General features: G+C 38.5%; 1 protein-coding gene and 1 pseudogene across 2 annotated transcripts; one reads left to right on the top strand and one right to left on the bottom strand.

Annotated features, from left to right (window-relative positions):
• Window positions 1-531: 531 nt before the first annotated feature.
• LOC307181332 (tripartite motif-containing protein 64C-like) lies at window positions 532-6356 on the bottom strand (the record flags this gene model as incomplete). The annotated part of the gene is made up of 6 exons (XM_079946619.1): window positions 532-1025; window positions 2050-2147; window positions 3640-3662; window positions 4424-4654; window positions 5337-5432; window positions 5943-6356. The coding sequence occupies 6 exons, from the start codon at window positions 6354-6356 to the stop codon at window positions 532-534; spliced, it is 1356 nt and encodes a 451-aa protein (XP_079802745.1).
• Window positions 6357-18901: 12545 nt separating this feature from the next.
• On the top strand, window positions 18902-19638 carry LOC307181337 (BAG family molecular chaperone regulator 2-like; annotated as a pseudogene). Its single transcript has one exon. The product of its transcript is annotated as a BAG family molecular chaperone regulator 2-like (transcript).
• Window positions 19639-26079: the final 6441 nt, after the last annotated feature.

Here is a 26079-nt window from a genome sequence, read left to right on the forward strand (position 1 = left end):
TTGATGAGCTGTGATGTGCTGAATGACCAGGGTTTAGAGAAAGTCTAAATGTTTGACAAAGAGAAAGAGTTTGACCAAATCTGTCAAATACATTTATCCAACCAACTAGGTCACACTTGAAGAAAAAACTGAGCTATTCCTTTTGTTTACTATGCTGAGATATATACCACTTCATTCTTCTACCCCAATATGGTTCAACTATGGAAGAAAAACACATTGCTTAAAATGTAAATGAACCTTATGATATGTAATTTTTATTTTAATACAAATATTATTTTTTAAAAAGAATATCTATTGATTATATTCTAGAAATGCTCAATAAAAAGTTTTTATTAATAGATCATTTAATTAACAAATTTATACATTCAACATGGTTATGCCATTTTATAAACATACCATCATTATGTCCCATTAAATTACAATAGGCTCAGAGACAGTCAAGTATCATCCTGTAGCCTCACATGAGGTCTCAGGACAGTAACTTCCTCCGATGAAAAGTTCATCTAATAAATGGTCACGGAACTTGACTATTCATGGAGACCTAAGGCAAAGGAAAGGCTTCAGAGGGGAGGAAAAGAATGAAGGAAAGAAAGTATATATGAGGGAACCTCTGCAAACATCATAGAAGCTCACAATTCCATTGTCATAATCCAGAAACACTCCAATCCCACCCAGAGGCCTTTGCACATACTGAATTAAGGGTGGGGAGTTCGTGGACAGAATATAATGATTGCTCACTTTCATAGAAGATAGCAAAAATACTTCTTCAGAATCAATACTGATAACAGTATTGCTTGTCAAGATATCTTTACAGACTCCTAGAATCCAGTTCGAGGAGTGTGTCACATCCACCTCCCAGTAATGCCTTCCGGAGGTGAAGGCCACAGCTCCCCAGGCCACAAAACTCTCTGCACCCTGGAGCTCTCTGGACACACCATGATGGTCATCTCCATATATCATAGTTGTATCATCCTCAGAAAGGCTCACATTGTGAATGGTCGTTTTCTGACTCAGAACGTTATCCACTGCAGAAAGAGCAAAAATGTGGTCAACAAGTGGGATTTCCATGGCCTGAGAGGCAGAGGCTCTCTACCCAATGAGTCTTTTCATTTTCTCTCCTCCAAGGAAATACAAAATGAAGACAAAAGGGAGTTCAGACTGGCTCTTCTATGAAGAACAAGAGTTATAACTATCTCTACAGCACATAGAAACACCTCAAATCATATAGAAAAAGAAAAAATCATACAGACATATCATGAACTCTGTGAAGTCTGATTTAATGTCAAATTCTTGGTAGTTTATTTCAGGACACATAAAATTTTATTTTTTTCTTTAGAAAACTTTTCTTGTGTCTTTTGTCTTTAACACTGTTTAATATATAGAGAGCACTTTGCTAGTATGTGCGTATTTGTTGGGCTAGAGTCTCTACCTAGCAAGTTTTCAAAGCAAAAATGTTGATAGAAATCCATCAATGAATAGTTTGGAAGCTTCTAAAAGCATGTTATGACTAATCATGTTCACATATCCCTCACCTTTCAATTATTTTGAGATTGATCTAACAGCATTACAATGATTCTGCCTAAGCCAATTGTAGTCTATTTTGTCAAAAGTTAGTAATTATAGAAATAAGAAATATTCTTTGTATAATGCATGATAAACAATTGTAATATAGAACAAATTAAAACCAGCAATGCCATATATAACCTTTCAAGAGTGAAATAAACTGAATAAACATACAACATTAACTGCTACTCTGAGAACTAAATATTCTGTTTCTTTATAACTAGCTGATCAATCCAGTTGCTCTCTTCTTGCTCAGCCTATTTCAGATGTAACTAAAAATATGTATCTTGCTTTGCATTTGCAGTAAAATATAGGTTGCAAAGTTCACCCTTGTTCTTTGTAGCATGACTGTATTGGCAGAAAAGATATAACAACTTTGGAAAGTCATGTACTAACTTCATGTCAGAAAAAATAAAATCAAAGAAGGCTCCTTCCCAAGAACCATCAAAGAAATGGAGGCCTGATCACCAAAGCGCTGACTCTTACCTCTGAAGCTGTTCAGCATGTCTAGGATTCCAGTGACAGGCCAGGAAGTGAGCTCTGGGTTCACTGGCTGAGGCTTTTGCATCTGTACCAAATCAGTCCTGTAAAAAAATGATATCAGTTACACTTCAGGGCCAAAGGTTAATCACACAACCATTACAAAAGAAGCCATTTATTATATTTTTTTATTGGAGTATAGTTGCTTTACAATGTTTTGTTAGTTTTTGCTGTACAGCAAAGTGAATCAGCTATATGTGTATATATATCCCCTCTTTTTTGGATTTCCTTCCCATTTAGGTCACCACACAGCACTGAGTAGAGTTCCCTGTGCTATACAGTCGGTTCTCATTAGCTATCTATTTTATACATAGTAGCGTATACATGTCAATCCTAATCTTCAAAAGAAGCTATTTTTAATCCTAGATATTTCATCAGAATTCTCCCATTTTTGGTTAATTGTGCATTCATTATATTCTACACTCTTGGGATTAAAAAAATATGTTACCTTACTTTTTTTCAAAATATAAATTATATCCGTTTTCAAATTCCCCATTCATTTTAGTCATTATTCCATTTCTAGAAATTTTGAGGTTTGTTTACTTGCTCTATTCAATCTCAGGTGATGCAAAGATCCTGGGCATTTTACGGAGAGCACAAATTCAGGCAAAGCTTTGGTACTTCAGTCAGCAAGTAGTCACCAAAAGGAAGAGTACACTGAACCAGACAGCTTTGCTCTTGTCAGCACAGCGAGGGAATTCAATTCCAGCCTGACTACCCTTGTGCTGAAAGTCCAACTTCCCAGTGTGCACCAGGAAGCCATTCCCTCTGAGGTCCAGCTTACAAGGGGGCTTTCAGTGATGGAACAGGTTGAGTCACTCCTACTTCTAGGAACAAAATCACAGCCCCTCTTCCCACTCTTAAGGAATCTACCTCTGTCCAGTATTATTCACCTTCCAACTCACTCAGGTAGGTTCTTCCTGTATTGCAACTTAGAAAATTTCATTCAGTACGTTTTACTGTGGTAAGGCTAGAGAGGTGGAACAAAGTCCAGAATGTCAGAAGCCTTTTAGGTATATTTGAAATCAACCAAATGAGCAGGAAACTTCTGAGACCAAGGAGTAGAAGTCCTTCAGAACTCTTTTGAAATAAAATAGAAAATAGCCACAAAAACAATGTTAATAGCTCAAAAAATGTACGGTCCATCTGCCATTTGTTAGGATTCCACACCTGTGGATTCAATCATGATTTGAAACTGTGAAATCTGAATGAAAAATATTCAGAAAAAAAATCAGGAAATTTCAAAAAGTAAAACTTGAAAATGCCGCACACCAGGCAACTATTTACATAGCATTTAATTTACATTATAATAGGTGTTAGAAGTAGTCTAGAGATGACTTAAAGGATACTAGAAAATGTTTGTGAGTTATTTGTACATACTATGTCATTTTGTATAAGGGATTGTACATCCTCAGATTTAGGTATGGGGGAGGGCTTGGAACCAAATCCTCATGGTACTAAGGGATGACTGTACATTTACTTCATCAAAAAGACAGAAACATTCTCAGAAATCAGAAATCTTTAGTGTAAACTCACCTTTCCAATACATTGCCCAAGTTCTGCAAGGGAAAAAGAAAAGATGATGTTAATCATCAGAGTTCTGTCCTTTTGCATCTTCTTTAGTATTCTTGTTTGTTCCTTTCATTAAGGTATTTATTCTCTGATTCTTCTCTAAGGAACAATTAGAGGTTATCTTAATAACAGAGCCTAAACTAAAACATGATGGACTTAGTCAGGATGCATTACAGAAGGAAGAAGGCCAGGAAGAGTCTGTGTTATGATGCAACAACATCTAGGTCTCCAATGTCACTCAGTGCCCTGTCCTATTCCCAAGGAGAGATCTCATTTATGATAACAATTAAAGCAAAACAGAGGACCATACAAAATGAATTATAGAATACATTGAAATTGATTACCAGTTCTAATTTTTTCTAGACAATGGGCAAAACCTCAATGTATTCAGTAAGTATGGGATAACAGAGTGACAAGGGATTAAGGGAACATATATTGAAAATTATTCCAACAAAGTTAACTTTTCCTGGCTACAGAATTTTGCTGGCTTTGGATAATCAGTGTGGAGAGTCCCCCTGATCACACCGAAATAATTTTGCCCTATGTTAGCTAATAAAAGGATTAAAAAAAAAAACTCCCAAAAATTACCAGGCTATGAGAAATAAGGGATTGGACAAGTAAGATAATGGGAGTCAAGGAGCATCATCCCTTAGCTGAGATAAGAGTATATGCAGGTAACATTTCAATGTCATGGCAACAGTGCCCAGAATAGTAATTCCGTCTCTGAGGATGGAACCTCCCTTCTCACCTGGAGCAGCTCCAAGTCAGGCTTGTGGCACATCTCAGTCAGCTCTCTGTACATTTCTTTCAGACTTTCTTTCTGTTGAGTCATTCTGAATTCACTCTCCCTGAGTTGCTGAAGAGTCTCCTTCGCTTCTTCCTCCAGCGCCTCCAGATGGAGTTGCTCCTGCTCCTGGAGAAACAAGTGGATCCTCTGATACTGAACTTTGATCATCACCTTCCTTATGGCCACATAGTTCTGCAGAGATAGTGGATTCAAAGAATCACTCATCCTCATTCTCAACAGAAAACGTCAAACATTATTTCCTTACTGTCATCGGGAAAGCTCTTGACAAACTTTCTACCTCACACCTCAAAGGGTCCTTCCTGTCCATCCTTTCTCTAAGTTTCTCGCCTTTTTTCCTGTTTAAATCAAGCCATCTGAGGGATCCCAGTTTTTCTCCTTAGGAGGTTTCTTCAGGGTTCCTAGTCCATTATTTATTTTTTCTCTTACCTGAATCTTCTTTTCTTTTTGTTCCTTTGCCTGACTTTTCTAAATATATTTTTAAGTATGTAAACCCCATATTGTACAGTTTAAAAAATATTCTTTATTTTTCCTCTAGGTACTACTCTATTCCTCTCCTCTCCTTTAGAGTCACAGTGCAATGTTCTCTTATCATCCATATCTGAGAAAGTTTATCCAAATCTTCAAAATTTGGACTATGAATAATTTTCATGCCCTGGTTTTCCCATATACTAGCAATATTTGAAATAGCTTGTATGGGCCTGTATATTTGTGATCACTGATATGTCATTTGAAACCACTACTTCTCCAGGGAAGAGACCACTGTCCTTTAATTGGGAACTTAAACTGAGCTAAAAGTCTAAGCTAGAATTATGTCAATATTCATACAAATGAAAAGGAACATTTTCATCCTTACCTCTAATGACGGAGTTTTGTGAGTTTCCAGATTCAGATGGTTTTGCATTTCTTGTGTCATTTTCCATAAAGAGCCCATTCTCTTTAGAAGTTTCTCCTGGAAAATACCCATAAGCTTTAGTGACACAGATGATGATACTGTAAATTTCATCTCCTTAATTATGAGCAAAGGGAGTCATTGAAAAACCGGTAATTCTGATTTAAAATGAAGTGATAAGATTTTTCCACGTTAATCTAGTCTGATTCTAATATTTTGAATATCAGAAATGACAGAGACGTATCCTAGAAAATTGGGGGAACTTTACAGATGATGGAATCCATTTCCTAAGAATTGAGACTCATATATTTATATAACCTGACTGAGAAAGCCTCAAGCTCACATCAGAAGCCAGTGTGCCTGGTGCTGCCACATGCCCCAGGATGCAGCATTTCCACATGTTTGGACAATTGGGCAACAACATTGAAATGATACATTTCTATCTTGGGACCCACACTGAAAAATCTCCACCTCGACCATCTCCATCCCCGTCAACTTCATTATTATCCTCATCTTTCTCTCTGATTTAGGAGCCTGTAGGTTCCTAACTGCTTTAGAAGCATCACCTACCCGGTATTCCTCAGCAGCCCATTGTACTGGACTGTGGCTGTGAGCTGCATGCTCTGGGGACTCAGAGCAGGGGCCACAGAGCAGGGTCTTGTCAACCTCACAGAAGAGTCCTTTGGCTTCTTTGTGTATCAAGCAGATCTGCGTCTCCAAGCTGTTGGTTTGTTTAGCTGCGTCCTGTCTGGCGAGGGAAGCCAGCCTCTTGAGTACAATATTGGTTTGGAAATCTGGCTTCTCTGATAGTCCCCTGCACTCAGGGCAGCTCTTTGGAGTCTGGTCTTCCTCCCAGCAGAGGTACAGGCAGGGACGGCAAAAGCTGTGCCCACAGTCTATGGTGATGGGGTCTATGAAGTAGTTCATACAGACGGAACAGGTTAGTTCATTCTGGAAAGCTTGTATGAATCCTTTGGAATCCATGTTTCTAGAAATTAAAGAGAAAGAACAAGAGTAATCATTCTAGTGATCATTCTTTTACCCTGATTAGATAAAAAACAAAACAAAAAACAGCCTTTGGACAAAGCTTGTCTGCTTGAACTCTATCTGATTTACCTATTTGCTTACCCCCAGTACAAACCTAGAAGTGGTGAATACAGACAGATTGGGTTCATGCTATAACACAAATGATGAAATTAGAGAAGAGACTACCTAGCAACTTTATTGTTTAAAATAAGCCATGGTCTCAATCATACCTAAATTACATGGAAAAGCTTAAATATTAGAGCAAAGGCTAAGAGACAGGATGACACCAGAGTTCTTTTTAATAGATGATTGGTGCAGAAGCACAGAGAGAATCTCAATCTCTTTCTCTCTCTCCATGACTGGTACCCATACATGCACACACTTATCTCTATGCTAATGGTCTCTATGCCTCATATCTCCCAAGTGACAGATACCCTTTTCCAAAGACAAAATTGTTTACATATAATTTAAGCTTGTTCAATTTAATCAATGTTGACTGAAATTTTGGAGTCCTAAAACTATAAAAAGTTGAGTATTTGCTTCCAACTTAAATAGCAAAACTCCTCCTCTCAAGGAAAAAGTATACTATTTCTAGCTCAGGAAAACATTTTTTCCCAGTCTTTTCAGACCATCAGAGCACCTTCACATTTCAAACTGATGAATGTTCAAGCTACAACGATAATCAGTAAAAATCAAAATTTAAAACCAACCACCCCCCAAAAACATTATAATTTACACAGCAATTTGCTCTCTACACTAGAATATCCAGAGATGCAATTGATGGAGGCATGACCATAGACCTGTGTTATTGATATTTTCTTAAATGATCAATGTCACTTCTTGGAAGTCCCTACCAGGTGATTGGATCTAGTCTGAATACATTTCAACTCTAGACTGCAAACCGAAGGCTTTCAACAGGTAGCAAATCAGACCTTACAAAAATGTATCATAATTAGTTCAATACATTTAACTCATGTTGATCTGTACAAAGACCATGTAATGTCTACATTACATTCAGCATTTTAGGTGTTTTATGTGCTCCATAGATACATATAAATGGGAAAATTTAAGACCTAAAGATATCTAATACCACATAAGGTAATGAAATAAAAAGTATTAAATAACAATATTACAAATATCAATTTATTGCAATTGCTCTAGTTACAGATATTTTAAATATTGATGTCATTTTAAAAAAAACGAAGAAAACTACTTGTTTGCTTGGACAAGACCCAAGCAGGCCAAGAGGCAAATGAAAAGTATTTGCATAAGGGAAAGTAGGCATGAAGATATTTGCAATCAATTCCTTGCTTACCAGAGTCTACTGTGAGTGGTCTCACCTCTGGAAGCCTGGACGTCCTAGTAGCCTGTGGAGGTCAGGGTCAACAAGAACTCTCCAAAGCTTGGCAGCTACACACTCTCTCAGTCTACCTTGGAGAATCAGTCGCCTCTGGACAAAGGTGCTTTTTAAAGGATTAGACTCACTTGAGGCCACACCTACTTCCTGAGATTGGATACAACCTTCAGACAGGAAGGTGTGAAAACAGCTGATTGGGTTTGCAGCATATAGAAAACAACACTTGAGGGGTAAGACCCTAAAAGAATACAGACTTCCTTTAGGGTAAATGTAAGAAGGTTGACCCCACACAAGTTGTTTGAAAATACATTTGAACTGAAGAAATGATTTTTTATTCTTCAAGCAATGACTTCATAATTGTTAAAATGTATATTCTTACTCTACTTTTAAAATTTGTAATAGCTAATGATGTTTCTAGCCATTGTTTATCTGATTATGCTTGAAAATAAAACATTAATTGGAATAATTGACACACCTACACTATATACATTTCTTATAAAAAAGGGTAACTAGGCATTCAAATGTTGTTTAAATAATTGTATATATAATAGTTGGTGAAATTAACTGTGCTAAGCTTTTTCTTACCTTTAATATTTTATGAGTACTGTGGAATAAGTGGTTTATGTCCAAATAAAATCTATTGTTTGGACTCATACATTTGTAAATTTTTTTTTTTTTTTTGGGGTGGTACGCGAGCCTCTCACTGTTGTGGCCTCCCCGTTGCGGAGCACAGGCTCTGGACGCACAGGCTCAGTGGCCATGGCTCACGGGCCTAGCCGCTCTGTGGCATGTGGGATCCTCCTGGACCAGGACACGAACCTGTGTCCCCTGCATCGGCAGGCGGACTCTCAACCACTGTGCCACCAGGGAAGCCCCTGTAAATACTTTTAATCAGAATACTTTGTATATATTATGCATATAACATATGCATCAATGGATATATTCATATTAAAATATAAATATAATGTAGTAACTACTTATACAATATTTATGTGAATAATTATCTTTAATAAAATGAATAAAGAAAATTGGTTTTTCGTGAGGTATAATTGACATATAACATTATATAAGATTCAGATCTACAAGCTGAATGATTTGTTATTCATATATATTATGAAATAATCACCACAATAAGTCTAGTTAACATTCATCACACTACATAATTACAAATACTTTTTCCTGTGGAGAATTTTTTTTATAATGTTCATTTATTTATTTATTTTATTAGTCATCCATTTTATACACATCAGTGTATACATGTCAAACCCAATCACCCAGTTCATCACCCTCACCCCCGACCTCTTTCCCCCCTTGGTGTCCATAGGATTGTACTCTACATCTGTGTCTCAATTTCTGCTCTGCAAACTGGTTCATTTGTACCATTTTCTAGGTTCCACATATATGCGTTAATACACAATATTTGTTTTACTCTTTCTGACTTACTTCATTCTGTATGATAGTCTCTAGATCCATCCACGTCACTACAAATAACCCAATTTCTTTCCTTTTCATGGCTGAGTAATATTCCATTGCGTATATGTACCACAACTTCTTTATCCATTTGTCTGTCGATGGGCATTTAGGTTGCTTCCATGACCTGGCTATTGTAAATAGTGCTGCAATGAACATTGGGGTGCATGTGTCTTTTTGAATTATGGTTTTCTCTGGGTATATGCCCAGTAGTGGGATTGCTGGATCATATGGTCATTCTATTTTTAGTTCTTTAAGGAACCTCAATACTGTTCTCCATGGTGGCTGTATCAATTTACATTCCCACCAACAGTGCAACAGGGCTCCCGTTTCTCCACACCCTCTCCAGCATTTGTTGTTTGTAGATTTACATGTAGCTGTCCAGTTTTCCCACCACCACTTATTGAAGAGACTCTCTTTTCTCCATTGTATATTCTTGCCTCCTTTGTCATAGATTAGGTGGCCATAGGTTCATGGGTTTTTCTCTGGGCTTTCTATCTTGCACCACTGATCTATATTTCTGTTTTTGTGCCAGTAACCATACTATCTTGATTAAATGTAGTATCATTTGAAGGCAGGGAGCCTGATTCCTCCAGCTCTGTGCTTCTTTCTCAAGATTGCTTTGGCTATTCAGGGTCTTTTGTGTTTCCATACAAAATGTAAAATTTTTTGTTCTAATTCTGTGAAAAATGCCAGTGGTAATTTGATAGGGATTGTATTGAATCTGTACATTGTTTTAGGTAGGATGGTCATTTTCACAATACTGATTCTGCAATCCAAGAACATGTTATATCTCTCCATCTGTTTGTATCATCTTTGATTTTTTTCATCAGTGTTTTATAGTTTTCTGAGTACATGTCTTTTGCCTCCTTAAGTAGGTTTATTCCCAGGTATTTTATTCTTTTTGCTGTAATGGTAAATGGGAGTGTTTCCTTAATTTCTCTTTCAGATTTTTCATCATTAATTTATAGGAATGCAAGAGATTTCTGTGTATTAATGTTGTATTCTGCGACCTTACTAAATTCATTGATTAGCTCTAGTAGGCTTCTGGTGGCATCTTTAGGATTTTCTATATATATTATCGTGTCATCTACAAACAGTGACAGTTTTACTTCTTTCCCAGTTTGGATAACTTTTATTTCTTTTTCTTCTCTGATTGATGTGGCTGGGACTTCTAAGACTATGTTGAATAATAGTAGTGAAAGTGGACACCCTTTTCTTGTTCCTGATCTTAGAGGAAATGCTTTCAGTTTTTCACCATTGAGAATAATGTTTGCTGTGGGTTTGTCATATATGGCCTTTATTATATTGAGGTAGGTTCCCTCTATGCCCACTTTCACCCTGCAATATTTTAAACACTTTATTTTGAGGATCAAATGTGCAAAACAAATTTACTGAAGAAAGGACTTAATATTTTCAGCTTTCATCTCAGATACCAGTTTCCACCTTACATTTTGATGAGTGTCCATTGAAGTGGCTGTTTCTTTGAGAAGCTTCCTAAGCCAGCCTGAGATGGAACGGGTGGTAGGTGGAGAATACATACACATATGCATACTACACACACACATAATTGCTTTTGACTTTTATAAAAACTAGAAGCCAAAAAAAAAAAAAGCCTTTATCCAAGAAATAGATCATGGTGAGCATAACAACAACAAAAAATTCCTATAAATGCAGAAAATCTTCAAATTCTGATATATAATTTTGAGTTGGTTAAATGAGTTTTAGATGAGGGATAGTCTTTTCATTTTCCCACCTGTTATGTATCAAGGTACGGCCTCTATCTTTCTTGTTCTGCCCTGGGGGTTTAGTTCATAGCACAGTGCCTGACACACAGGGAGACTTCCACAGACATTTGTTTAATCAATGACGAGGGAAGAGCAGTTTTTGCAGCACTGCCCGTATTCGTTGCAAGTTTTGACACCTTAATGGTGCTTGTAAGTGAAATCATCTTTTTCTAAATTGTCTTTCTAACAGCCCTTCACAGTACCCTGAACTCTGTGAGCATTTAATAAATTTGAATTTCAGTCACACTGTATTAGGAAGGCCGAAATGCATTCCATCCCGTTTCCAGTTCTGCTGAAATTAGCGGAGCTCGCCAGGTCCAGGAGCTCTGTCGGCCCAGCGCCCACAGCACAGCACAGCCCTCCAACCCCAAACTCTCCCGCTTTTCGCTTTGGAGGCTGCAGGGAGGAGCGGAAGATCTGGGATCCGGGGAAGGGGTCGGTATACATACCCAGCATAAATCCACCCAGGAAATATGCCAGCGCTGTAGCCAAGCACATCCAAAGCTACGGAAGACCCTGGACTTGGCCATGGCTTCCGCAGGACTGAGAGAGAAGAGCCTGCTGGCCGAGCGAGCCTCGGGAATGCTGGCGAACTAGAGCGCGCCCAGGGGATCCAAAGAACGGCCAGGTTGCTGCCAACCTCACCCGCTGCAGCCTTGCGCAAAGCCCCGCCTCCGCCCCACAGGTGGGTCCAGAGGCGAATGGAAACTGGCAGCAAACTCCTGGCCCCTGGAGCACCCGGGGACTTCGATGGGAGAGAGGAAGCCGTGCAGGGAGAGGAGACATTCTGCTTGTTGACAGACAACGTCCATTCTGTTGACCCTGGACAAGTCTGCGTTCCGGGGGACTACTGAAAATGTCCCTGCTTGTTCCCTGAAGAACTCTACTTACCAGCCTCTTTCCAGGAGCTGCTGAATGTTGGCAGCCAAGTGCATTTAACTACTGCTTTTCCTTCACTGTTGATCACTCTGCTGTCGGATTCTAATTTCTAACTTGGCACATTTGGGAAACATTTCTGATCCTGGCTGCTCCCTGATAACACGTTAGTTTCTCAACAACATATAACATCGAAACTGATGGGATTGTGTTCTTTGGTTCTCCCTTACCTGAACAAGTCTCCAAATTTCTGTAATTCTCAAGTTTCTTCCTCTGTGATTGGAGTTTTTGCCTACCTCACTACAATGTTGTCGGTTCAAATTGATACAATTAACCACTGAAAATGCCTTGCAACATAACTTGATGGTAGGTTTTCAACAAATGTCATCTTCCCTGCCCTCCCCCCTCCTATCACATTTCCCCCAGTATTTCTTTCTGAAAGTGATTTAAAGGTTTACAAATGGTGGTCCTCTTAAATAGGATGACTCCATCCATCCATTTTACCCTGGAGGAAATCTTTAGCAATTCCTGAAGGGATTCCTCCTATCCAACCAAAAGCAGTTTGCAGTCAGAGCAAAGATGGCTGCTGAGTGGAATATGAACAGGATAGTACATGTCTGGTTATACCCCCAATCTTCGCTGCATTGTCTGAAGCCCTGATAATCTTAGTAAAGACACTTTTCTTTGTTCCTATCAAGTTGCCGGAAGGGTCTAATTTCTTTTTCTTGCACTGTAATTGTTGATAGATGTATTTGATGGTTTTTCCCTTAGCACTTCTGTAGAAGTAATGTACAATAGAAGAAATACAGGTTTCTAATAACTGTCAGACTATACTACTGAATTGGGTAACAAAGTACAGAACTCTAAAAATCTAATGGCTTCCTAAAACTGCTAACAAAAGATCAAGCTCAGCAAGAACCAATCACATTCATGATTGAATGAACTGATGAATATGACTATAATTTTTATGACTTTTTGTTTGAAATATTACTGACTTTTTAATCTTTCATTTTCATATATGAGGAAACATTTTCTCTTATGTAATGAAATATAGCAATTTGGTAAATTATACCTTTGTAAGCAGAATTGAAACATTTATATTTGTTCTCCCCCCCGATCCCTCCAGAATTTGAAAACTCTTAGTGAGTATTTGTGTTTTTATGGCAATAGTTACTTACATAAATCCACTAATAATCTGTTCTCCTTTTAAGAGGGCACAATTGGAAAAATTAATTATATTACAAGGCTTTGACTAGAATGTCACATTTTAGAATATGCATCCAATCAGACATGACCAGATAGTTTTAAGGAACTAAGATTGACTTTATGGAGACATAAAGCCCCTTGGAAAATCAGCCTGGTACCTTGCTTGCAAAGTTCCCAGAAGCCTTACCAGGTGAGAAAGTAAGGTCACTTCCTGGCAGATATAAGAACCTCAGGATATTTGGGGGACCTCAAGAAGAGAATTAACCCAAATCTATAGGTATTACAGGTGAGTCTGATGGTAAGTTCTTGGCTTGGCTGGCTGACTTCAAGAGGCTATTAAAAATTCAGTCTGGAGATTCCTTATGAAAAGTTTCAGCAAAGAGGATTTAAAAGAGCCGATGTGAAAAAAAAAAAAAAAAGAGCCAATGTGTTCAATTGCTATCCTTGCCAGACTTATGTAAATATTCAGGCCAAATTTCATGTAACTCATCTTATTTTGCAAACAAATTAATTTTAATTTGGCTTTCTTTGATAAAAATGAGCATGACTATAGAGAGAAAAAAATTCTCTTTCAGTAGAAATTATAATACACTGTTATTAATATTAGATTCTAGTTCTATTAATCATCCTTGAGATTTTGGTTGTCCACCTGAAAACCAAAATGGATCCTGAATTCTTCTAGTTTCTTCAAATATTTGACTACAATTCTTCAAACTAACGTTTCCAGTTTTTCTCCCACTTTTGACTTGGAATCATTGAGAACTAAAGCTGCCCTTTCCCTGAAGCCCTGCTATCTGAAGCTGAACAGCTTGATATAAATGTAAGAGAGACCACCACAATAGCCCATGCTTAGGCAGTCTCTGTACCTGTTGCTTTGTAAGCCACTCAGAAAGTTTACATGAATACCTAATGACATCATCAGAGACATTTCTAACTGCAAAAGATACTTCAAACTTCATATCTAGAAATCTTCTCAAATGGAAACTCTCAGGACTCAGTTGCTGAGTTTATATTTGTTCCAGTCATTAAACTTTGTTTTACTTTTGTCTCCACAGAAATGCATCTTATTAAATACCTGACTGCTCGCACCCTATAGGCCTAACTTTGAGGGCCCACTTGCATCACTGCCTCCTGAAATGAGTAACTGACATGACCTACTGTCAGAACTAAGAAATTGGCTCAGTGAGATGAAGCAATCTATTGACTCAATTTCTGGAATGTGAAACTTCTTAAAAGAAATTTCAAAGTCAGGACTGTAGGAGAGCAAAATTTGCCACCCCAAAATGTCTCTTTGGTATGTGTACTATTTCTAGATGAAAACAGCCAAGGCCTCAAAGACTCAGGAATAAACTTTTACCTTCCCCCTAACTGCCGAAAAGAATGTAGATAGAGGACCAGTGGCAGGAATGGAGCTATCACCATTGATAACTATAGGATGAACCAGGTGTGGTAGACAGGGAAGAACCAGGAATAGTCTGTTAAAATTCCTCTCAGTGTTCCATTGTCTCTACCTGGCCCAGCAAACTTTTTTTTTTTTTTAACCAAACATTTGCTTTTCCATTTCCATGTGAAATGCCTTCCTCCCCTTTGAAGTCCCAAACCCTGAGAGTTTTAGACATTTTTGGGAGTTACTTAGTTTTCTGGGTCTCTCTCATGTATACATGTTAATAAATTGTTTGATTTTCTCATGCTTTAAAAGAAGGACTAAGTTATTTGTGAAATTTGTTTTTTCTTACTCTTATCTCAATTTTTATAGCTAGTAAATGTTGACTAATAGAAAAATCATTTTATTCATTAGCACAGCTTCCCAACCTGATTAATCTTCCCAAATTAAAATTAGATTATTCATTTTTTCAGTATTTATTGAATGGCTATAGCATTCCAGACATCGTGAAAAATTCTGATGATATGACCCTTGCCTTTAGGAAGCCTACAATACAATAAGAAGGCAAATATTGAATATGTAATTAAATGTAAAAAGTTCTAAGAAGGAGCAGTATTACCTTAAATGTGAAGCATGTCGCTGCCTTAATAGGTGGCATCTGCAATCTTGATCTTGCCAATCCATTGTAAAAAGTCCAGTTAGCTGGTTTAGCAAGTCTTTGGACTTTTTAAAAAAATATATGGATACAAATTCAATGTCTCTTCTTCTTAATTAAGCTTAAAGCAGAAGGCTGCTATCTAATTATTAGCATCTTAGAGGATATTTGTATCTTACAAAGCACACTTAACAAAGCAACATTGTTGATTTATGCCAACCCCTTGCAGTCCTTCCTTCAAAGCTAAAAAATATATAAGAGACTTTTAGTACTGGAAAATCAGTCTCTCAGTAAAACTATTAACACATTTGATCTGCACATTATTCAGAGCCTCTAGCAAGACAGAACTCATTATCTTCTCCATTCATAAAATTAAATTGTTCCTATATAATCTTCCCTCACCCCTTCTAACATCCTAGAAGAGGCAATCTTGTAACTTCAAAGTCCAAATCCCTTCAAATGGGTCACAGCAAGGTTTGAAAACAAAGTACCACATATGTACTAACAAAGCAGTATATGTAAATTTCTTAATAAACATACCAATAATTAAGATTCAATAGAGAAGAAATAATGTTTAGTGTCAAATTTCATGTTTTGGCTGAAGATGTTACCTTATCTCTCATAAATGAGGAATCACCTAGATGCTCACTGTACAGATATAAACATGATGCCATTAATAATGTCACAAGGTGACAGGATGATCTGGTCATCCAGATAGCAACATTCTGTTTCCAAAAAAGTGAAAAGTTGATGTCATGATGGCTGAGATTCATGACAAGTGTTACTTCTAGTTGAGTATTAAAATCCTATGTCTAAAAACTGCCCAAAGTTAGTTTGAAACTTAAGATGTTAGAATGTTAGTATATTGTACAATAAACCATAACATATAACAGGTGAGAAGTGAGACAGGAGTGTAGTGTGAAAAATATAAAAGACTGATAAACGTAAGTGAGAAGAAAGTTTAAAAGAAAGGCAGAAAACCATGACTGGATGATTTCCTCCTGAAGTCACAATTACTCTACTCAACAGTAAATGTAGAAATTAGAAAAGACCCACCAAGTTAAAGTGTAAAACAGAAAGAGGGCTGCAACCCATGTCCTCCTATCAATACCGGCTGTGTGTACCATGATGCTAACATTCCAGGCAGAATGGTAAATTATATTATTTGGCCTTTAAACCATGTTTCCCTATTCAGTATTATAATTAACATGTACCTTCAGCCTATTTTCCATGATAGCTTTTATATAATACTACTAGGATTAGGGGACCCCCTCATGGTTTTTCTTCCAACATTCATTCCTCATTTACATCCTCAGTCCCTGTGTACCTTCAGTACCATTAGATTATGAATAAATCGCTCTTGATTTATTTATTATTTATTTATTTTTTGGCCGTGTTGCACAGCTTGTGGGATATTACTTCCTCCACCAGGGGTTGAACCCCGGCCCTCTGCAGTGAAAGCACAGAGTCCTAACCACTGGACCACAAGGGCATTCTTAAAATCTCTCTAGATTTTTGATCTTCCTTCTAACAGCACTTTCTCTATTCTATCTTACCTGACACATATTTTTACTTGATGATACCCTTTCCCCTAAAAGCAGAAAAAATTCCGCTTCATGGGAAAGTAGAAATGAGTCCTTTAGGGCCTCATGGGGTCAGAGAGGAACGATGGACCTTTGCTCTGACATCATCAATTCACTGGTTGTTCTCTTTTGAAGTTACTACCCTCTGATTATATCATCTGCTTCTTATTCTCATCACCGTCCCCAGGTGAACACCAAGATATTCTCCCACCTTCTCCAATGTTTTTCACAGCTGTCTTGTAGATTTTTGGTGCACCTCTGGCCCTTCACTCTTTCTTTTCTTTCACACCTTGCATACAATCCATCAGTAAGTTCTATTGGCTCTGCAATCAATATATGTCATGAATCCAGCTGCTCCACCAGTATTCATCTAATCCTAGCCACAGTCCTCTCTCATCTAGACTTCTGCAACAGACCCCTAGTGGGGCTCTTCCTCCACTGTTGCTCCCATACCCATAATCATTGACTCAGTAGTTTTCTTCATAAAGTAGCAATCAGATCATGTTATTATTAAAAATCCTTCAAAGCTTTCTCATTAAACTTAAAAACAAAATTCAGACTCGTTAGAGTGGCAGCTAAACCTACTTGTTCTAGCTTTTGAAGCTGCCTCCCTTCAAGGGAAGACAACACTAAGGAAACACATGCAGACCAAGTGCACAGAGACCAGGAAACAACTACATCAGCAGAGATCACCAGCATCACAAAGAAGCAGGCAATCCCCAAGCGAGGCCTGTGGTACTGTGCTCTCCCAGCGCTGGTGTAGTGCGTCCATATGCCTACAGATGAAGGCATTGGTAAATGGCCAGTGGTTAAGAGAGTCACTGGTCTTCTTTCAGGGTCTTTTGTGGTGACATATAAATTTTATGATTGTTTTTTCTTCTTATGTAAAAAAAATGCTATTGGACTCTTCATAGAGATTGCATTGAATCTACAGATGGCTTTCTGTAGTATTGCCATTTAAACAGTATTAATTCTTCTAACCTATGAACACAGGAAACCTTTCCATTTATTTGTTACAATATATTCTTTTTTTTTTTTTTTTTGCGGTACGCGGGCCTCTCACTGTTGTGGCCTCTCCCGTTGCGGAGCACAGGCTCCAGACGCGCAGGCTCAGCGGCCATGGTTCACGGGCCCAGCTGCTCCGCGGCATGTGGGATCTTCCCAGACCAGGGCACGAACCCGTGTCCCCTGCATCGGCAGGCGGACTCTTAACCACTGGGCCACCAGGGAAGCCCTATTTGTTACAATATATTCTTAATAATGGTCTGAGGAAACTGACCCCATGCTCTATGACTCAGATTGTATACAAATACCTGGCAATATCCTCTATATTGGGTATTCTCAGGCTCATTTTTGTATGATCTCTACCTCTGGCCCAACTTTAATATGTTAGAGGTTCTCAAGAGGAGGCTAGAGACAATGATACCACTCACAGTTTTTAAACCTCCAGATGTCTGCTTCCTTCTATACGTTGGATCTCTTAGGTTTCCAACATATTGACTTCACATTAGAATCACTTGGGAGTTTTCAACATGCCAATGATTGGAGCACAATCCCAGAGATTCTAATTTAATTGGTTTGATGCTACGTATTAGTGCACTTAAGAGCTACCCAGGTGAATATGCAGCTAGAGCTGCAAACCACTAGTCTATAATCTTATTTAAAGTTTGATCAAAGATCAGCAGCATCAGTATCACCTGAGAGCAGTTTAGGCTTTATTTTAGATATACTTAATCAGCATTTGCATTTTGACAAGACACGCAGGTGACCTAAATGTACTTTAATTTAGAGACGCACTGGTCTAGAAAATAAGTTGATATCTTGAGAACAAGTCCTTCAACATGTGTTTTTCAAGATTAATTGGAATATTTTCAACACTTTGAATTTTTATATATCTTTTAGAATCAAGTTCCATTTTCACAGGAAGAAAAAAATCCTGGGTTTTTGGTTTTAATTTTATTCAGAATTATCTGACACGCATTATTTAACAAATTAAACTGTATATTAAAACATATTACCCCTAATGTAGCTTCATAGAACAAATATCTACATCTGCTTTTAAGAAAGGGGAAAAGGCCTGAAGTTGCATCATATTTATGAAACTGGGGGAGGCGGTGTTCCCGGGCAGAGTGAGCCCAGGCGCCACGGGAGGCCTCCCATCCGCGCCCGCGCTGGGAAATCGCTGGGCTTCCTCTCGCCAGCCATCGCCCCTCTGAGACCATTCGAGCCCGTCCGAAGCCGTCCGAGCCCCTCGGAGCCCGTCCGAGCCCGGGGCCAGCGAGCGTCTCATGCACAGGCACCTGGTTCCCCGGCCCCGGCCCGGGGGCCGCGGGCGGCGCGTCAGAGGGAGGCGAGCGCCGCAAGGTGGCGGCGCCTCCTGCGGCCGAGATGGCTCAGGCGAGCATCAGCATCAAGGCCAACGAGGTCGCTTCTGCTGCTCCTCGTTCATGGGTTGACCTCTCCAGCCGCCTTCTGGAGAGCCTGGACCAGCTGGAGCTCAGGGTGGAAGCTTTGAGAGAAGCTGCTGCTGCAGTTGAGCAGGAGAAAGATTTCCTTCTGAGATGATGCACAGCATCCAGAACAGCCAGGGCACGCGCAGATCGGCGACGGGGAAAGAGAAGAATTAAATCTGACTGCAAAGCGTTTGATGGGACCGTTGAAGTTTCAATGGAAACAATTAGAAACCCCCAGCAGCAGGAGCCCCTCAAGCATGCCCCAGGATCATCAGCGAGGTGGTCAGCACGTTTCTGGATGATTTGGGAAACGCCGAGTCACCTAGCGTCGATGTACAGCGCATGCACCTCAGAGGTGCCTCCTGGGCTGGGGGATCAGAAGTTTCAGTCCATAGTAATTGGCTGTGCTCCTGAAGATCAGAGGAAAATTAAGAGAAGACTAGAAACCATGCTTAGGTCTGAACACTAATTGAATCTGCTTTCAGCACTTTGTTGCAGTTTTGGAACCAGTTCCTTTAGAATGCGCTAGCAGCTTGATGATGGCCTTGTCAGAGTTTTCTAAGAGCCCGTATAAATAATGACGTATTAAGGATAAAATATTATTTTAAGTGCACATTCTAAAGGAACTGGTTCCAAAACTCTGCAACAGAATGCTGAAAGCAGATTCAATTAGTGTTCAGACCTAAGAGCCCTTATAAATAATGATGTAATAAGGATAAAATACTATTTTAAGTGATAACTAGTTCCGTATGTTAGGCATAACAACTAATTTGATACTGATAGTTGTTTCTGATGAGGAAAATATTTCAGTGTCGTTAGTTTTGTGAAGAACAATTAAAGCTAGAAATATTTTGGTTACCTTTCTAGAAGTTTTTAGATTGAATTCTTGTCTTGTGCTAGGCTCTAGCACATCCACTGTTCTTGGATGAACACTTAGTGTGTGAAGGAAAATAAGTGCTCGTCTAAGGGAAAAGCCTCACGGTTCTTTTCTGGCCTGTGTCTGCGAAGACACCGGGGCACATGGGGCACTTGTTTGACTAGACATTCTGTACATAAAGCAGTCCACACATTGACCACACATCTGCTAACCAACCAGAGAGCTTAGAGGAATGGAAGGGAATTTTCTTTACATCTTCTCTTTCATTCAGCAGTTGTTTTTTTTGACATCTGTATCAAATTATTTTGAACCTAAAGATATATGCATCTCATAATATGAATGTATTCCTTGATAATACATGAAAACATGACACAAAATGTGAGAGAATTCACCTCTAGTTTTATCACTGTGAACAACTATATATCCACTTCATCTTTTTTCAAATGCATCATCTTTAAATTTTTAATCATTACAGAAATACAATGTTGTAGCTTGCCTTCAAACAGAAAAAATTAAATGCTGTTGTAAAGTCTGCTCTTTTTTTTTTTTTTTCAATTTTTGGCCGCACCGTGTGGCATGTGGGCTCAGTAATAGAACCCATGGCCCCTACATTGGGAGTGCAGAGTCTTAACCACTGGACCGCCAGGGAAGTCTGCTTTTAATCCTCAACTTAAAAACCTCTTATTCTTAGTCCTAGCAGTTCTAATTTATTTGAATTATTTCAACAAACTAGTTGGATAAATTTACAATTTATATGTAAACCATGTTTACTGCATAAGAAATTTGTAGCTAGTATACAGACCCCCCAAACATGGCTTGCATATTAATTTGTTTATCAATACACCCAAAAGGATGTGCACAAAATTTCATTAATACTAGATAACATAGACGCCCCTACTATATAGACAGGACCTTATCAATCTTGTCCCCCAGTGTTTATGTGGGTAGCTTTCCTAAAACTGTACAAATATTACATGTTTAATCTTTTGTAATATGATATTACAAAGAAATTGCTTTTATTCTTGTTCAGCTCGGTCATCTTCATATATGTTTAATCCTTACTAGTCACTTGTGTTGTTTAATTTTCTTCTTCTTTTGTTTTTTTTTTAAATTTCCCTTGCTATATATAACATCTTCACTACTGGTTTCTAAGAACTCATTTATGAGTGAGAATGTTAACCATTTGTGATGCAATGCAAATCAAATACCATATTTTATTGCCATCAATTTACTATGGTGTTTTGTATTTTGGTTGTGTATTAAAGTATAATCATGTTGTGTTTTCTGTAGTGAGTTCTTAGAAAAGTCCATTATTGTTAAGCCGGGACAAAATGACTTCCAGATGGCTCCTTAGGGGGGGAAACTTGAGGAACTAGAGAAGGTGTGTGAAAGAGAGATCATAAAACACTGCAGAACTGACCTTCAGGAACAGCTAGAGGTGGCTAGGCACAGTGGTAGAGATAGATCCAGGGAGATGAAGCTGTGCGTCTGCGAGTTTCTGGGGCAAAGGAGCAGAGAGGGCCTCTGAGGGTCGTGTTCTCCCAAGATGGGAGCACAAGGCTGCGCTCTTAATGTAGCTCTGGCATCAGGGCTCTTCTGGCAACTGTCTCTCTAAAGGCCACTTCATGAACAGTCATACCAAGTTCTATTATATTAGGAAAGGTATTTTCTTCCCTCTGGATTCTTCCTAAATATGAAGTGAAAAACGTGCTCTATTGATGGTATTTATATGCAATTAGTCTTCTTGGACTTTTATAAGGTGAAGGTAGGTCAAGGTAGCTTTCTTCACTTCATAAGTCTAGAGGACTCGGTTGTTTTCCTAAGGTGTTCAGTAATATGAACTCAACTTTTTGCCATCTCCTGGTTCTGCTTCTCTTCCCACTTCTTTTCTTGAGACATTCTCCTTCTTTGCTCCTGCTGCCTAAGTCTTGCTTCGTACGTATTTTACTCCCAGTACTTTTTTCTCATTATGAAGCCTGGTCCTGGAAGGGAGCTTTAGGTGGTTATGTCTGAGAGTTGTAGGGACTGGAGGGTACCAGCCCCTTCACATGTTATTGTGGATTCCTTGCATATTTCAGCCTGAACGCACTCACCCTACTCAGGTTCATCAGTTATTCTTTAAGGGACCTGCCAGCTTTCAATGAATCCCTACTGCTAACTTTTGGGGTTCTGAAATTTATCAGATATCCTGTCCTTTCCTTCTGTTTCCTCCTAAACAGATTCTGATACCCCATGAATCTTAGATATCCCTGATTTGTCTCCATCTGTCCAAATTTTGGGACTTCCAGACAGTTTTGTTGTAGAAAAGGTTCACGAATTTTGATATTGTATCCTAGTTTTTCTTCTGTTTTATTTAGAGTTTTGGAAATATTCCTAACGTACATTGCACTTCTTTTATATTGCCAGAATTCACAAGTGTAGTTTGGAGAAATGCACTGTATAAAAAAATGAAGAGTGCCTCCAACCTGGATCGCAGTGTTTTTAGTAGTTTCCATAAGTTGTATATAAGAGAGAACTAGGACAAAGGAATTGTGGAAGTAGTTCTCCAAGGCATCATGCTCTCCTTCACTTTGAATTTTTGAACATGCTGTTTCCTCTATCTGAACATCACTTCCATTACCCCTTTTCCTACTTAATCTCTATTTATTCAAGGGCAAATTGTGGAATAATTTCCTTTCGGAAAATGTTTACATTTCAAAAAATGCACTTCTAGCAATTTCCATCGCACCATGGATCTCCTACTATTATTTTGTGTAAATATATCTATATAGCAACAGGACTATTTTAAAAATTTCTAGAATGATGCTTTGGGCCAGAGTTGGAACAACATTCTAGCAAGATTATAGGTCATCATGACATATATATATATTGTAGAATAATTTCATTAAGTGTATTTAATTTTTTAACGTAATTTATTTTGCTATCTATTATGTATTAGTGGTTTCTTGTTGGAATTCAGTAAAAGATAAGTATGGTAGATGGATGAAATAAAGGAAGCTAAGTGCTATGATCTTAATGTCTGTGTCACCTCCAAATTCATATATTGAACCCTAATGCCCGATGTGATGGTATTAGGAGGTGAGCTCTTTGAGAGGTGTTTAAGTCGTGAGAGTGGAGCCCTCATGAATGGGATTAGTGCCTTATAAAAGAGGCTCCAGAGAGATCCTGAGTGTCTTCTGTCAAGTGAGGACACAAGAAGTCTGCCCCTGAAACAAAGCCATCAGCCAACCACCTTGGCACCCTGATCTGAGACTTCCAGCCTCCAGAATAGTGAGAAATAAATTTCTGTTGTTTGTCCAGTTTATGATATTTTTTTATAGCAGCTCCAATGGATTAACCTAACATTTTCTATGAATCTACTGTGAGCCAGTTATAGGCATTAAATTTAATCTTCACTTATACTTATTCTCATTTCATGAACATATACATGAGGAAACAGATAAGCAATGAGTTAATTATTTTAACCAATGTCATCTTATTGTAATAGTTAATTCACAATTTTAATCCATATTTGCCCAATTCCAGTATTTGTACTTTTTTGACCAAATAATGCTTTCTATTACTGATTACACTTACTGGTCATTCTTCAATGTTAGAATGATATATTAAAGTTAGAATTGTAACTTTTATCTCTGTATCCCATGCAACAAGGCATGGCTTAGAAAACATTAGGTGCTGAATGAATTAGAAAATGCATGCGTTAAATTCACAAGAAGAGCCCCACTTGACTGGATATCTCACTATCTATTCTGGCTTATAAGCCTTACTAGCACTTGAGGGCAAAAATGACTTATGGGAAAATCTGCTGGAGGGCAAAAATGACTTATGGGAAAATCTGCTGATTTTCAGGTAAAAAGAATGAATTCTTAGACCTAATTTTGCAAATTTAAAGTCAAGGAAGGAAGCAAATAACACAAACTGCTAAAGGATTTTCCAAATAAATTCAACATGTTAGCCATCTAGATGGCATATAAAATTGATAAATCTCCAGTAACTTTAAGAGATTAAAAGCATATATTTACAGAGCATACCTGTGTATGAAATTGTATATGGTGGACTCTATGGGAAATAAATGTATTATTTTTTGAATACCAAATGCCTTGTGCACTACTTATCTGCCTGTTTTTTCCAATGAAAACTCAAAATCAGCTTTAATAAATATTTGTTTTAATAAAGTAAAACATAAAAATGTGTTTAAGAGTGTGCAATAGCCATCTATCTATCTACCTGTCTATCTATCCAACTATTTATCTAATTCAATGATCTTTATGTGTTAAAATAAAAATATTTTCATGTACCAATAGTGAAAACTATGGACTTGGGTGACAATGATGCGTCACTGTGGGTTCATCAGTTGTAAAAAATATATGCTGCATACAGAGAGACAACCTATACTAGATGTAAGAACATGATAATAAAGGGATCCCTGAAACCCAAGATCAGACAGGCAGATCTACAGTCCCCATAGCAGCATATTCCTCAGGAAACAGACTCTTTATCCCGTGATCCAGATCCACCTTGTATTGTTTCTGCACCTCCTCAGCCTGTTTCTTATAGTTCTCCTTCTGATTCTTCAGGATGCCTTGCCGGGATCTCCACCATACGATCCCTCAGGGGCATATCTTGCAACTCCTGACTTGACGGTGAATCCTGGTGGAACATCTGATAGGTGTCCTTGGAGGTTGTTCAGTCTCTCCATGGAATCTAATCCTCATGGTAAAATAGTTTTCTGGGGGAGACTTCACTTCTTGCACATTTTCCTGAAACTTCTTTTGGCCTTTGATTTAGATTCCTTAGGGGACATCCGATTTCTTGGAATATTGGACTAGTTCAGAGTGGTGTTCCCTGAACTGAGCCATTTTCTCCTCACACTCCTGTTTCTCCTTCTGGAAATCTTGAATATGTTTCAGCTTCATGTTCTCTGGGAACTCCTTGTCTTTCGCCTGGTACACAGTTTGGGGTGTTTTGAGGAGTACTAGGGATACATCTCTTTTAAAAAGTGAGGGTAAGTTGTTAGGGGCTTCTTGAGTAAATCAGAATGTTTCTTCTGTGTGTTGGGGGGTGGGTGTTTTGCTTTTGTGAGGATTTTTAACATGTTCCTTAACTACCAGGACTAATTCTTTTTTTTTTTTTTTTTTTTTTGCGGTACGCGGGCCTCTCACTGTTGTGGCCTCTCCCGTTGCGGAGCACAGTCTCCGGACGCGCAGGCTCAGCGGCCATGGCTCACGGGCCCAGCCGCTCCGCGGCATGTGGGATCTTCCCGGACCAGGGCACGAACCCGTGTCCCCTGCATCGGCAGGCGGACTCTCAACCACTGCGCCACCAGGGAAGACCCCAGGACTAATTCTTTTAAGGTGCAACAGTTTCTCAAGTTATAAAATGTTTCTAACCATTGGAGTTTACACATTTCTCCAGAAATATCTTAAAAAGCTACTTTTTCCCAGTCCATCAGTGACTGAGTTGTTTTGAATGCATGGCTGTGATTGAACAGGGGATTATTCTCCATTTCTTCCAGGAACTTCACAATGTCGTCTTTGAACCAATGGTGTTGGCCATTGGGCAACACCATTTCTAGGATTTGGGGCTGCTTACAAGGTCCCAGTTCTGCAAGCACCACCACAAGAGCTCCAACTTCCTCACACTCAAGACTCAGCTGGTGAATTATTTCTTGAGGTTCTGTAGTGTGAGTGATGCCATGTTTCTGCAGAGAAAGGGAAGGAAAGGAACTTTCCTTCTATGCCATGAATGAGATAATCACACCTCATCTGTTATAAGTCAATTCTATAATTTAATTGACTCTTAAAAATAAAATGAAAACCTTCCCAAATTCTAATTTGAAATTTATGTTTTGTTTTCAGATGCATCATCTGTACTCTTTAAAATTCCCCTTGCCTCTCCAGCCTTCATTCCACCCAATTTTACAGGGCTTACCATAAATGGAACTTAACAAAAAAATGAGTCATTCAATCAAGAGGCTTAGAATAAGAGATATAATCAAAGAAAATGGAGGAAAAAGATCAAAATGAAAAGAGA

The sequence above is a fragment of the Stenella coeruleoalba genome (genome assembly GCF_951394435.1).
Source record: "Stenella coeruleoalba genome assembly, contig: scaffold_287, whole genome shotgun sequence".
NCBI lineage: Eukaryota > Metazoa > Chordata > Mammalia > Artiodactyla > Delphinidae > Stenella > Stenella coeruleoalba.